The following is a 13,393-nucleotide window of genomic DNA, read 5'->3' as shown; positions in this document are numbered from 1 at the left end:
CTAACATAAAAACAGAAAGAAAACCCCTTATAAATCCATGTTTCACATTCAATGCAGTTTTCTTTTATAATACAGTACATGTCAGCAATTAGAGGGTACATCGAGATACCTGAGTTGAAGATTGATTGGGGGAAAAAAGGAGGGAGGAAACAGTTACAATGTGTATTTGTGTCGGGGAGTTGGTTGAAAAATGCTACATCATCAAAACGATTTGAAAACCCCAAATCTTTATGTATGACATTAACAGGTGCATTTCATATGTGAAGGATATTACTCACAGTGGTACCTCAAGACACAAAATTAATTTGTTCCGGAGTGGCTTTCGTGTCATGATTTTTTCATAATGAATTGCGTTTTTCATATAAATCGCCTGATTCGTTCCAAACTTTACTGTAAACAAAACATTGAATTTGCAGTCATGTTGTCGGATTGCCTGTCATTATTTGACATGTTTTGTAACCCCCAAGGTGCGCTGAAGTGTAACTAGTTTGTTAGGCTTCCGACGTTGTCACATGACTACAGGTAGTCCCCGGGTCACTACATACCCGACTTTATGACGGTGGAGTTTGTCTCCAGTCGTTTTTTTTTTGGTGCAGGAAGCATTAAGCAGGTAGTACTTCCACTAATAATAGCGCATGAACACACAAACAAGCATCCACAGAGGCAACACCTGGATATAACCAGTGTTGTTAATCTTACTGAAAAAAAGTAATTAATTATAGTTACAAATTACTTCTCCCAAAAAGTAATTGCGTTAGTAACTCAGTTACCTGAATGTAAGAGTAATTAGTTACTTGGCAAAGTAATTGGTGATAATTACTTTTTTTTTTTTTTTCCTCCAAAAAAAAAAAAAAAAAAAAAAAAAAAAAAAACATTGGCCACACTATGTGAAGTTTTTTGTGAAGGTTTTTGTTACAATTGGCCCGAGCCCAATTCTTTACCCTAATTTACCCTTTACCCTGAATCAGCTGTTAAAAGTTGTTAAAATTGCTCCCATTATTGCATTAGTTCCCTTCTCTCTACTTTCGACATATGAAAGTTCTAAAACTGTTTCATCATTTAAAGATAGATTCAAGTCAAGATTTTGCCGATTTAGAAGTATTTTAGATAAAAAGTTACTTAGGTTCGCTAGGAAGGTTCTCTACAACAGAGCAGTCCTAAAAAGTACTGCTTTAAGATGGCGGCTGTCTACTAACTCATTTAGTGCCATGTCTGTCATTTTGCATCTAGTTATATCTATGTACAGTACATGTGATATCTATCATGTCTACCATATCTACCATAACATGCGCGCGTAGTTTGTACTAGCTATCGGCTACAACATGTATTATTGGAGCTACCTAGCATCGCGTTTGCTCGGCGTCACAACTTTCTTGCCTCCTCCATACTCCTGCTCTGTCGTCTCGGTGAGTCCGTCTCCCTCAGACTTTTCGACCAATATAGTAACGCATAGTAACGCATGTCTTTCCGTCCTCAGTAACGGTAACGGCGTTGCCAAGATGAGAAAAGTAATTAATTAGATTACCCACTACTGAAAAAAATAACGCCGTTAGTAACGCCGTTATATTGTAACGCCGTTATTAACAACACTGGATATAACACAATTTTTAATGTTTATTGTGGGTTTTCAATTGTGGTCAAGTACTTGGGCCAAGTTTAGTTTGATGATGTTCGGACACTAATACATGCTGATAGTTAGTGTATATTGTTATTGCTATATCAGCTGCTAGTTATAAACACAAATGTGAATTGCTGCTATTCTGGTAGTATTTTTCCCCCCAAATAGTACCTTAATGTACCTCACAGTGTCTTATTTTTCACTTTATTTCATCAAGATGACTGCTCTGCCCTTTGTCGAAATGTGTATTTGATTATAATGCTGATTTTCGTTTGGTGATGCATGCTTTTATTTTGGCGCAGGAAGCGTAGAGCAGGTAGTACTACCTACCAACAGAGGTGAAAGTGGGCCAGAACGGCCCAGAACGCCGTTCCGCCATGGCTTTCTGAGCCAGAACTCTGTTCCGGCATACGATGCTTTGATCCCGAAAATATGACGGCAACTGTCAAAACCCTATATGTAATGGTTTGTTTAAAGTATTGTATCTTGTCAAATGATGCCCTCTGGTGGTGGCATTGGATGTAGCTGGATTCTTACCTTTTATGAGAACCAGGCGTGTCTGACATGGCTAATGGACAACTACGCTCTGGTTCGGCCCACATGACGCCGTAAGTTGTTTCAGTTGTTGTATGTTGGTGTAGGCATTTTTGGTTAAGTTTGGCGATACTGTTTGGTTAGTTATGTTTAGTGATTTGCTATGAGAGAAGTGTAAACACGTTAGCATTCATAGCATCTAAGCTAGCGGACTTTATTTTGCAGATTGGGTTGATATGATTTACTAAATGTACATATTGAATGTACTGGAGGAACGTTTGATGCATATCTAATTAAAGAAAAAACATAAAGTAAATGTTTACATTAGCTTAAATGTTAATGTACATCCAATATTCTTAAATAGTTCAAATTTAGGTTTTGCATTTAGGAAAGGTGGGGGAAAATTAGGAGACAGAGGTTGAGGTTACTGCTGTTTACTTTAATTTTGCAAATCATTGAAAAAAAAAACAATTTTGAACGAAAAACATCATTTTGTTTGAATGTGTTATAGGAATAACTGTGCCAAAAGCAGTTTTATCAGCATTTCAGTGGTTTTAGAAGGTTTGATGACCCCCTCCTCCTGGAGTTACGGAAAGAAATCCTAACCCCTTTACCCCTGCCTAACACACACAAGTAAGAGCGCATGTACACACGAAGAAGAATGTATTTGCGCACATGAACAAGTCACGCAGCCGAGTGAGAGAGCGAGAGATGGGAAAGATTACAGCTTAGCTCGCTGTCTAGCTCGGATTTAGCTCCAATGTCTTGGGCGAGGACAGTACAATGACATATAATACATGTTTTTGGATAGTTATTTTGAGATTTACGTATGTGGTATTTAGGGATACGTAAAGGGTTAAATCTGACTTAGGCAGCCGTTGCTTGCCATTTCATCTAGTTGTTTGTGCATTGATAAAGCATCGCTTGTATGTTTTGTTTCATATACTGTACATTAGCATTGTGTAGCACATTGTAGTGTGTATATTTAGTTTGTTTACATTTGTGTACTCTACACCGCGCGACTACAGAGTGAAAATGAAACTGTTCATAAAATGTTTTAAGCATGATTTTCATGCCTTGTCTGCTTTTTAGAATAACAAAAAAGACAGCACAGTAGTTACATTATTGCTTTGCTGCGAGTGGGAATTATCTATTACAGTACGTAATATCTTTTGTATGATGAATAATTTTGCGTGATATGAAGTGAAAGTGTCGAAAAACCTTTCGTGAAATAAATTTTCCACATACAGAAGCTTTCTTATCTTGAGGTACCACTGTACTTTCAAAGAAAATTCTTTGCCTGATTTGCTATTTTTGCTTATTAGGTAATAGTGTTAGTATGGCCATGGACAGCATTATTGAAGTTTTAACTAGATTATCTGATTATTTATTACAGACGAGTAATATGACAGTTATTTTGATTTGGAAATTTGGACTCAATGAATACTGTATTAAAAAAAAAAAAAAAAACTTATTCACGCTTTAAATCTTCTTCAGCTAGTGCCCGGAGCGTTTATGTGATCAACTGCTTGATCCTCTTTTCTTATTTGCCACGTTGTAGATGTTTACCTCCCTTAACAAATGGTTTAAAAGAAAGGGAATGCTACATTTTGTAGAATTTACAAAAATGGACACAAGAAGTAATAAGTAAATAAATACATCTGTTCAGGAAAATGCCTTGAATGGGTCACTGATCTTCATGCTGAAGAGCAGACATTTGAACATTCAGAAGAAGAAGAAGCTAAATTGTTTTTGTTGTTTGTATCATTTTTTTTTTTTTTTTTTTTTTACATCTATGCATCCGTGCATTTTTACTGCATGTCTTTGCATAAATCTGATCAGCACATGGCTTTTTGTAAGAAAAAAAGATGCACAGGAATAAAGGGGGAACACATAAGCCAAACGTGTTCATGTTTCTCTTGTCATAAGTCTCTCAAGATATTTAGGAAAGTTGCTATACAAGACTTAAGAAATGTAACTCCCTCCCCATCCTGCAAAAATAATCTTTCCCACCCCTTGCCCCATTACAGTACCTAGCTCGGTTGTTATTGACCAGTAGCATAATAGCATTTTGGCATGCATAATGTCAGCATGTACTGCCTCTTGTTGCATTCTAAGAGATTTTTCATGCTTTTTTTGTAAGTGCATATGCATGTGCCAAAACACACATTCAAACACTGGTAGTCTATATGTAATCATCTCAAGACTAAAATCTTACTAAACAACCCCCCAGATCATGTTCATACCAAAAATCCTTATTGCTTGCAATGGAAACCCATGCAATGTTAACGAGAATGCACATTTGACATATGATGTACATGACCATGACAATAGTGGCACTCCCTATGAAGAAATGGAGATCAGAGGTTGAAGGCATGACTGGTACAACCTAGAGAAACAGTTGTGTGTGCACAATGTCCATGCCGCTGTACAGCATGTGACATATCTGTCAGGAACTCAAACTATTAAAAACATCAAACAAAAGGAGGTTTTTGCTCAGCATGACAGTGTGGTGCAGTAAACATAAAACCCTGCATGACCAAATATAATTTCTGTCAGTCCATGTTAAAGCTGCCTTGATTGACTGAACCAGTCACAATGACATTGTTAAAGAGAGAAGCATTTGTGCAGGTCCAAAACATCGGCATGAACATCCAGACGTATAAAGAAATGCTACAATATTTTTGACCCAAAAAAAGGACATTTGTTTTCCTTTACAATATAATAAATCAATTCAAAGCTGCTGTGCAAAAAAAACAGCAGGTGCCCTATCACGTCCAGTAAGTTATTCTGAAAGAAACTGCAAGGTTGACTTTAAAAAGTTCAGAAATTTGCCTGCGAACACTTTGGTCTACATTTGTCTCATTGCTGCACAATCAGGGGCAAATCAATCACGGGCAAGAAAGCTCTTCTTACGTCTGGCTCGGCTTGAGCACTTAAGATGATTATTGATCTTCTTATCTTGCCCGGAAGGAAAATAAGCACAATTTGAGGGTGCGATAGCTCATTTTCTTGTAAATTTTGGGGTGCAATAAAATAACCATTCTCAGTCTATTTATCATGAAAGGAAAGCTCAGTGCGGCAACATTCGTCATGGTTAAACCAAGGGCCGTATATTAAAACAAACCAGTTATATGGCAAGGCCTAATTGCCATTCTTATAAGACAAAACAGAGAAATAGGCTTGTGTGTGTGGGGGTGTGGCAAATAAAAACACACAGACTAAAAAAAACGGTGCATTAAACAAACAATAAATCCAAGCTTGGTAGACACTTGTACAGAGGTAGATGCATAATGCACATGAGAAGAAAGACACACGCATCCGTTTGCACACAAGTTGTGTCAGAACACAGTCTCACAGATCACACAGCACACTCTCCTTGATTTACTTTGCATATTTGGATGTTGAATGTTGTCCCTCTCAAGTTCATCTTCCCTTGCGGCGGGTTGCATTGCTCCTCTACCACGGGCTGTCACTCCAGTAGCCGTTTACGGTGCCTCCTACTGAATTGCCACAGCCGAGACAAGAGATGGATGGCCAGAAAAAGAGGGAAGGGGGATGGGATAAGGTTGGAAGTTCATGAGGGTTACAACAGAGAAAGGAAGAGAAGCCAAAAAGGGCATAAACTAAAAATATTCCCACTGACAGCCAAATCGCACTAGAGTCAGTGCAAAGTTGTATCGCTGTTGGTGGTCATGGCTGATGAGATGAAAGTCTCGTATATTGGCTGAGCTGCACAGTTATAACACTTGTCTCCTCAGGATAATAGGCCGAGCCAAATATTGAAGAATTGCTGTATGAATGTCGAGATGAATGTTGAGTTATTCTCTTGAATTTAAAGTGACTATCCAGTCATCAGTGTTTTTTTTTTTTTTTTTTTGTCAATGATGATGACAACGAAAATATTTCAGCAACGGACACATTTCATGACGATGACAAAACGATAACAAGCTAAAAACATGTTTTGGGAGACGAAAACATAACGAGCCGCATGCCAGTTTTTGTCTTACGAGATGAAAATGTGCTATAGTTTCTGTGACAAGATCACAATATGTGACATTTTATGTGTAGTTAGCCTGTATCTTAGCAGTGTCTGGTTGTGTCACTCGCGACGTGCTGCGCCCCCCACCCCCTTTCCAACTCATCATGAAGGCTTGCACACAGATAAGGTAAGATTTGTTTTCTTGATGAGAGAGAGAATAAACAATGTTGCTTCAGCCTTTTAAAGGTTTGTGCTGAGCAGTGTTGTCAATCTTACTTTAAAAAAGTAATTAATATTCAAGTCAGGATTTTGCCGATTTAGGAGTATATTAGATAAAAAAGTTACTTAGGTTTGCTAGGAAGGCTCTCTTCAACAGAGCCGTCCAGAGAAGTCTACTGCTTTAAGATGGCGACTGTTTACTAACGCTGGCGAGTCTATCATTTCGCATCTAGTTTTCTATACATGTGCTAACGCTGCCAAGTCTGTCATTTCGCATCTCGTTCTATATACATGTGATATCTACCGTAGCATTGTGTAGGTGTAGTTTGTAGGCTGTCGGCTGCAGTCAGGTATTATTGAAGCCACCTAGATTTGCATTTGCAATGGCATCACAACTCCCTTCACTCCTCCCCACTCTCGTTCTGCTCTGTCTGTTTCTCTCAGACTTACCTCGCGTCATTCAACCAACGTCGTAACGCATATAACGCACACCTTGGCATCCTCAGTATCGGTAACGGCATTGCAAAGATGAGAAAAGTAATTAGTTAGATTACTCACTAATGAAAAAAAATAACGCCGTTAGTAACGGCGTTATACTCTAACGCCGTTATTAACAACACTGGTGCTGAGTGATCATCACACACTAAATGTAACTTGCAGCGTTAGCATAGCATTCACATTAGCAATAGGCTAATATTCTCTTAAACTCTGACAACTTTTTTTACATACAGGCTTCCAAGTGGATATAATGAATTGGAAATAATGTACTGTTTTCCTGTATATAATCACTAAGTTGGGTCCTTATAGATGCTACAATATGTGCTCATCTGTCAATGTTCAACCGAAATACAGTAGTTGGAAACCTTTGTTTATTTATTTTTGGAATAAAATGTTTTAATTTTACAGACGAAAACAGTTTTAGTGACCGTCGACTAAAAATAGACAAAATTAATCTCGAGTTTTCTTTAAAAAAAAAACTAGACGAAGACAAACACATTTTAAGATGGTTAAAATAGGACTAGGACGAATAAGTTTAATCGTCCAAAAGACTAAGATCAAAATTAAAACGGTGCCAAAAACAACACTGCCAGTCATTTTTGATGATTTTCTTCCAAATGCATGAGATATGTTTGAGGATAATTGCTGAACATATGGGCACAAGCTGAGAACAATTTAGTGCTAAATCTTATGGCCAGAAACAATCTTTTTTTTTGTCTGGATATTTGCCAGGATTTTTTAGGCGGTTCAAAAATTGAATCGGTTTTCGTCGCAGGTTCGGGTGTCGTCAGGTCCCAATGTATAGGTCAAAGCACGTCATCAGTGGCTCTTTCTGGTTAGGCATTCGGTTTTCCATTTTAGGATGAATAAATGTAACAGTGCCTTTTAATGCACATTCCCCGGATTAAAACCTTATTACTTTATAACTAATAATTTATTTAATGCTGCAACAACTAATCTCAAGTAATTTGATTAGAAAAAAGTTTTAAATTTTGCTGCTTCAAGGATTCGTTTAGAGGGACGTTGTAATGGTTTGTTTTAAAGTACATATAGTTTTATTTATTTGGGTGGATACACTGCCCTCTAGTGGCAATAGCAAATAACTCATCTAACAAGGCTGAATCAAGCTGCTCCCTGTTAAGACGAACATAAGGTTGTAAGTTTTTGTTTGAGCTAATGTTTGTTTTTGCATTCGTTATTTAGTTTAGAAGTATATTTAGCTTTTTTTCGTGGGGATATGTGTTTGAACGATTTTTTAAGAGCCTTTAAAAAAAAAGTTAGCATTTTTAGCATCCAAGCTAGCGGACTTTTGCTATGCAAGTTAGTCAGTTGTTCTTTTGTTGTACCATTGACTTCATAATTGTATCGACGGGTCACATCCGTCAGCCGCTGTGCAACGCCTTCAAGTAGGGGGCCGTCCTACAATCCGCTTCAGTTATTCACAGTCGGTCGCAGTTAGTCAACACATGCAGCGATCCAATGCCGGATTTAGGTTGAAAACGTATGAAAGCTGTACCGCATAAACAAAGGAAGGATTGTCTCAGGAGTGATTTGTTAGGATAATTAGTATATTTTTCGTCCCATGTGTGCATTTTGAAACGTTTTGAAAAAAATCAATGGGAGAAATTAGCCGCTACAGCAATGGCATTATACGTTGCAAAATTTACGTAAAATAAATGCTAACTGCCCGTTTTTTTGCTTTTTGAACAAATAATCGAGACTGTTTTACATCCATATCCATAAAGAATTCAGGGATTTAAGCATTTATTCACAAGAATATTCAACGGATAAAGCTCTTTGTTTACGTATGGCGGCTGCTAATTTCCTTACTGACTAGCCTCATAGTTTGCAATATTAACGTACAATAAATGCTACCTCCCCATTTTTTTTTTCCTTTTAACAAAGAATCGAGACTGTTTTCTGTCCCTATTTATAAAGAATTCAGGGATTTAAGCATTTATTTACAATTAATTTAATTTAATTTTCAACGAAAAAGCTCTGTTTACTTATTGTAGCCGCCACATCGACTGACAGACCAGCATCGTATTTCGACATATTTACGTCAAATAAATGCTAACTGCAAGTGTTTGGTTTTTTTTTGCTTTTAACCAAGAATTGAGACTGTTTTACGTCCATATCTATAAAGAATTCAGGGATTTAAGCATTTATTGACAAGAATTTTCAACGGAAAAAGCTCTTTGTTTGTGTGTCCACTCGGTCAGCTTTGACGAAGATAGGCCCCCTATGAATCGGCACCGCAACTCGTCAATACATTACGAAGTCTACGGTTGTACTTAGATCTTCATTTATCTATTTTTCAGTACCGTTAGAGGCTAAGCTCAGGTATTTTAATTTAATTTTAAATGCACTGAATGCTCTTTTGAAATTGCAATCTGAGCAAGCCAAAAATAAATGTTATTGCTTAAACACTAACACCTAAACTAAAATTAATTCTGCAACGCTTTAAATGTTGGTATTCTGATTACTCGATTATTCGAACTAACTAATCGATAGATTAATCGATTACTTAAATGATTGATAGCTGCAGCTCTAAACTTCTTACGTGTCCAAGCAGCTGAACAGGACAGGTTAAAAATTAAAATAAACTAAAACCATACATATACACACATGTTTTATTAATGCAAATTTGTTAACAACAGTCTTTACTTTCACCCAATCAAACAGTTCAGTAATTTTTACTTTGACTGGACAGTCACTTTAAATAATCTGCTTCACCTGCTTTACAAAGAGAGACAATTAGTAAATTGAATTTGCATTACATTTTTTTGTGGATGCGTTGTGTGTCTTTTGTTGTGCACGTGCAGCTTTATTTTTCCCCTTCAAGACTGCATTAATGCAAAAACAAAGACAACAACCCTAACGTTTGTTTATAGGAGTGTCACGAACGAGAAGTACCATCGAGAAAACGTCGGCAACTATGCAGCCCAGTCTTTTACTGAGATGTTTGGTGAGAGCACATGGGGAGCATGTGGAATGATGCAGCAACTTTGCTCCCCAGGCATCCCATACTTTTCTGTGAGAGTGATTGCCAAAATGTATGGCTAAAATAATGGTAGCTGCTGTCTCAATTGCAGTACCATTTGCAGAGCTGTGTTTGACATTAATCCAGCAAACGCTACGATCCCTCCCGCTATAAAAAGGTAGTTCATCTGGCATTGATAGATGAAGCTTTGTATGATAACAAAACCACATTGACACATTAATAACAGTAAATGGATAAACGGGTAGGCTAAAAAGATTTGCTTCAAAACAATATTAAAAATATTAGAATCATGAGAAATGTCATTTTTGTCAAAATTACACTTTTTGGTTTATTGAAAACTTCTGAAGCGAGTCTAGCATGACTGTACCTACTGAAGAGGATATATATGATTTTAGTCTTGATTTCCTCCCAATAAATCCAAACTAACTTTAGGTTCCCATTTTCAGGGCAGGGCATTTTCCTGAGTAGGAAGCAGGAAAAAGCTAATCTATTTTAATTCATATTATAATATTCTCCAACTCTTTCTCCTCCTTCTTCTTGGTTTGACTAAGCGGCAACTAGAATTGTGTCGCGTGCTTTTAATTATGTGGCTTTCACTTAACATCGCATAGTGCAGAAGTACCAGTTTAATTTTCTGATATGCGTTTTACCCAAGAATTTTTTTTTTTTTTTTTAATCTACTTACAGCTATAGACTATACACTGTATATACACTTTTTTTTTACTTTACAAATTAAATCACATGCTGAATTTTTGTGTTTGTGTGTTTTATTTGTGTACATGTTTTTCTTTACCCCATATGTCTAAAAGTATTGTCACCGACAATATGTATAATATTTGATAAAAGTTAGTACGTCCCTCATATTTTAGTAACAATTATTACGCGCATTAGGGGGAAATACTTGTAAATGAAACCTGGATATAAGTTAGATTAGTCAGTGTATAGCGTCTAAAACAATGCAAATTCCATTTCGTGAGATGCATGCAAAGTGTTGGTAAGCGTTGGGGTTAGTTTTGATTTGCACTACAGAAAATCCCAGTAAACCAAAAATGCTTCTCCACATATGTTCAATAACATAGGTGGTCCCTGTACAATACTGTATATGTGTCACTGGTCTATTTTGAACTCTGTAGTCAATGCAATAATTAGTGGCATATTAATACCATACGAGCAACTGTATTGGAGTTGAATTAAATCTTCATCATTTGAACATTTCAGTCAGCTAGCATTGTTTTGATGGTCTAACTCCTGGAATTACAAGTTCAGTTTAAACAAGACAAATGTAAAGACAGCATAAAGCCTTGCAAGTCCAGGTGCAATCGACAGAGAGGCAATAAGTAGTACAGGAAAACTAACTGAGCTATTTTACAGTGTAAACCAATACTAACCTAGCCACTGTCATTAGTAGAGTAGCCAGGCAGGTAGAATATTTACGCATACAATTGTAAATCTAATGATCTATCTAGGTATATTCAGGAAAGTTTTGTCATTTTTGCATCGGCGATTCTTATCGAGCCAGAACAACTGTAATTGTCATTGTTTCTATCTTTACTAAGAATAGTTGAGATGGAGAAGGCGTCGAACGGTCAACCTTCTCTGGTTTGCTGAAACACAAGAGAGACATACAATCTAAATGTATTGTAACGTTTTGATATTTTCTTGTTAACTATGCGGAACTACAAGATGGAAGGGATGGGAGAGTGGCAACGCCTAAAACCAGGCGGCTCAAAAGGCTCAAAGGTGGTGTTGTTGATAGGGGTAAGGCGCAGAGGGGCACCCGTCATCCCAGAAATATTATTTAGGCTGCGGGATTTCTCATAACCTGGGGCTACATAACAATGAGATGCACGGGCCGAGGGACAAACAAAGAGAACGGTGTTGACCACGATGCGCATTCATGTTTTCATGACAAAGTAGTAATGTAAGCAATGAGATTGGAATGCAAATTTAAAATGAAACGGAAGTAAAATACATTTATGTACACATGACAGCAGCACACATTAAAAACAGCAAATATAAGCCATTTGTTTAGGAACAAGCGTTTGACAAGTTAAAAATAAAACCAGCCCAAACAAAATGAAACAGTTTAGGCCAAAGGAGGAAGTTGGAAAAGACAGACAGGTAGACAGAGGGACAAACAGATGGACGGACAGACACAGGACAAAACAGAAACATGGGTTACAAAAATCAGTTGCCACATTGTCCCTTGGACACATGATTTTCTTTGCCACTGTGTCCAAGGGACGATACAAATGTTCAATACAAATCCACTCCTCAGTTTTTTTTTTTTTTTAATTAAATCACTATATCTTTGTGCATCTCTATTCGAGCATCTAGTGATGCCTGTAATGGTGGCTCACTTAAAAACTATGGTCAGCGACGGATGCATGGGTACATCATCTGGAACTGAGCTCATACAGGGTACAAAACACAGATTCCTACTGTATATCAGCCAAGGTTTGCATAGGGACAGTAGGGACATAACACTCCGACTTTTCAGGATGCTCAAATTGTCAGCACCAACTTTTAAGCAACCTTATTTTCATTATATATTGACTTTAGTCCTATAGGTCATTTAGATTTTCTTCCCATATGTTCATAAGAATAGAATAGAACCTGCCATTATTAAGTTATTTTCATTATGCTCAGACTTACATTTATCCCTTTTAACTTGCTGAATGTGCCGGTCATTGACTGCCAAAATCCTCAAACGCACGTTTGATTGGCTCTTGACTTGACACCCTCCATCCCGCCACACAGACGCAAACACACACTCACGCACCCACGACAGATTCATGCCCCTACCCACTTCGAAGAGGAGGGATATTAGAAGTATTTTTTTCGGCCAGCAGCAGCCACTTTAACTAATGTAAAAAGACATCAATATTGTGGAGGTGGGGGAAACACCACTAATTTTGCTACTGAAAGTCTGACCTGCATCAGAGTTAGCATAACATTAAACTTGCTAGTCTGCAAAACTACTGCAGTCAGGCCAGCCTCCACAAGGAACAACAAAGTTAAGCTAGCCGTCACCTCATTTGGATCATTGTTTACATTATTTGCATTATTGTAATACAACACAGTGGTTTCAGAGTGGAAGTCCCTTTATTTAAAAAAATGGGGAGCTATCCAAAAATGGCTCCACTTCAGAGGTACACTGACATGAACATGAACTGACATGAAAAAAAAAATCTGTGAAATGAAAACACACATCAGAACTTCATGAGAGTACTTTGGTTTGAGTCTTAAGGAGGCTTAGCATGCCGCAGATGTACATCAGTCCTTGGATATCTCGATTTTTTTTCATCATTTTTTTCCCAAACCACTTTATATTACAATACTTTAGTTTGAGTCTAGGCGTGCGCCTGCGTCCCTCAGTAGTGGGCGCATTCTAAGATAGCTCCCTGTTATTTGAATAAAGGAACTTGCACTTCAAAATGTTTCTTTAGTAGTTTTTGATATTTGAATAAAGGAACTTGCACTTCAAAATGTTTCTTTAGTAGTTTTTGAAAACAAAGGTTTGAATCCAACGTTGTAT

The 13,393-nt window shown here is 37.3% G+C and overlaps 1 protein-coding gene across 3 annotated transcripts in view; it reads right to left on the bottom strand.

Moving 5' to 3' along the window:
• The window catches only part of LOC130932122 (potassium voltage-gated channel subfamily C member 1-like), a 119,526-nt gene that overhangs the window by 20,243 nt on the left and 85,890 nt on the right, over nt 1-13,393 (bottom strand). The window contains exon 5 of one of the 3 annotated variants that reach the window (XM_057861535.1): nt 4,185-11,683. The exons of 1 other annotated variant lie outside the window; for it this stretch is intronic. In XM_057861535.1, the coding sequence (XP_057717518.1) occupies nt 11,532-11,683 (152 nt within the window). In that variant the 3' untranslated portion in view covers nt 4,185-11,531. Of the gene's footprint in view, nt 1-4,184; nt 11,684-13,393 lie in introns of those variants that run through there. One more of the 3 variants, XM_057861536.1, reaches the window with a different exon arrangement.

This window comes from Corythoichthys intestinalis, chromosome 16 (genome assembly GCF_030265065.1).
Source record: "Corythoichthys intestinalis isolate RoL2023-P3 chromosome 16, ASM3026506v1, whole genome shotgun sequence".
In the NCBI taxonomy this organism is placed as follows: Eukaryota; Metazoa; Chordata; class Actinopteri; order Syngnathiformes; family Syngnathidae; genus Corythoichthys; species Corythoichthys intestinalis.
The sequence above is the reverse complement of the archived record's forward strand: the minus strand, read 5'-3'. Positions and strand labels throughout refer to the sequence as shown.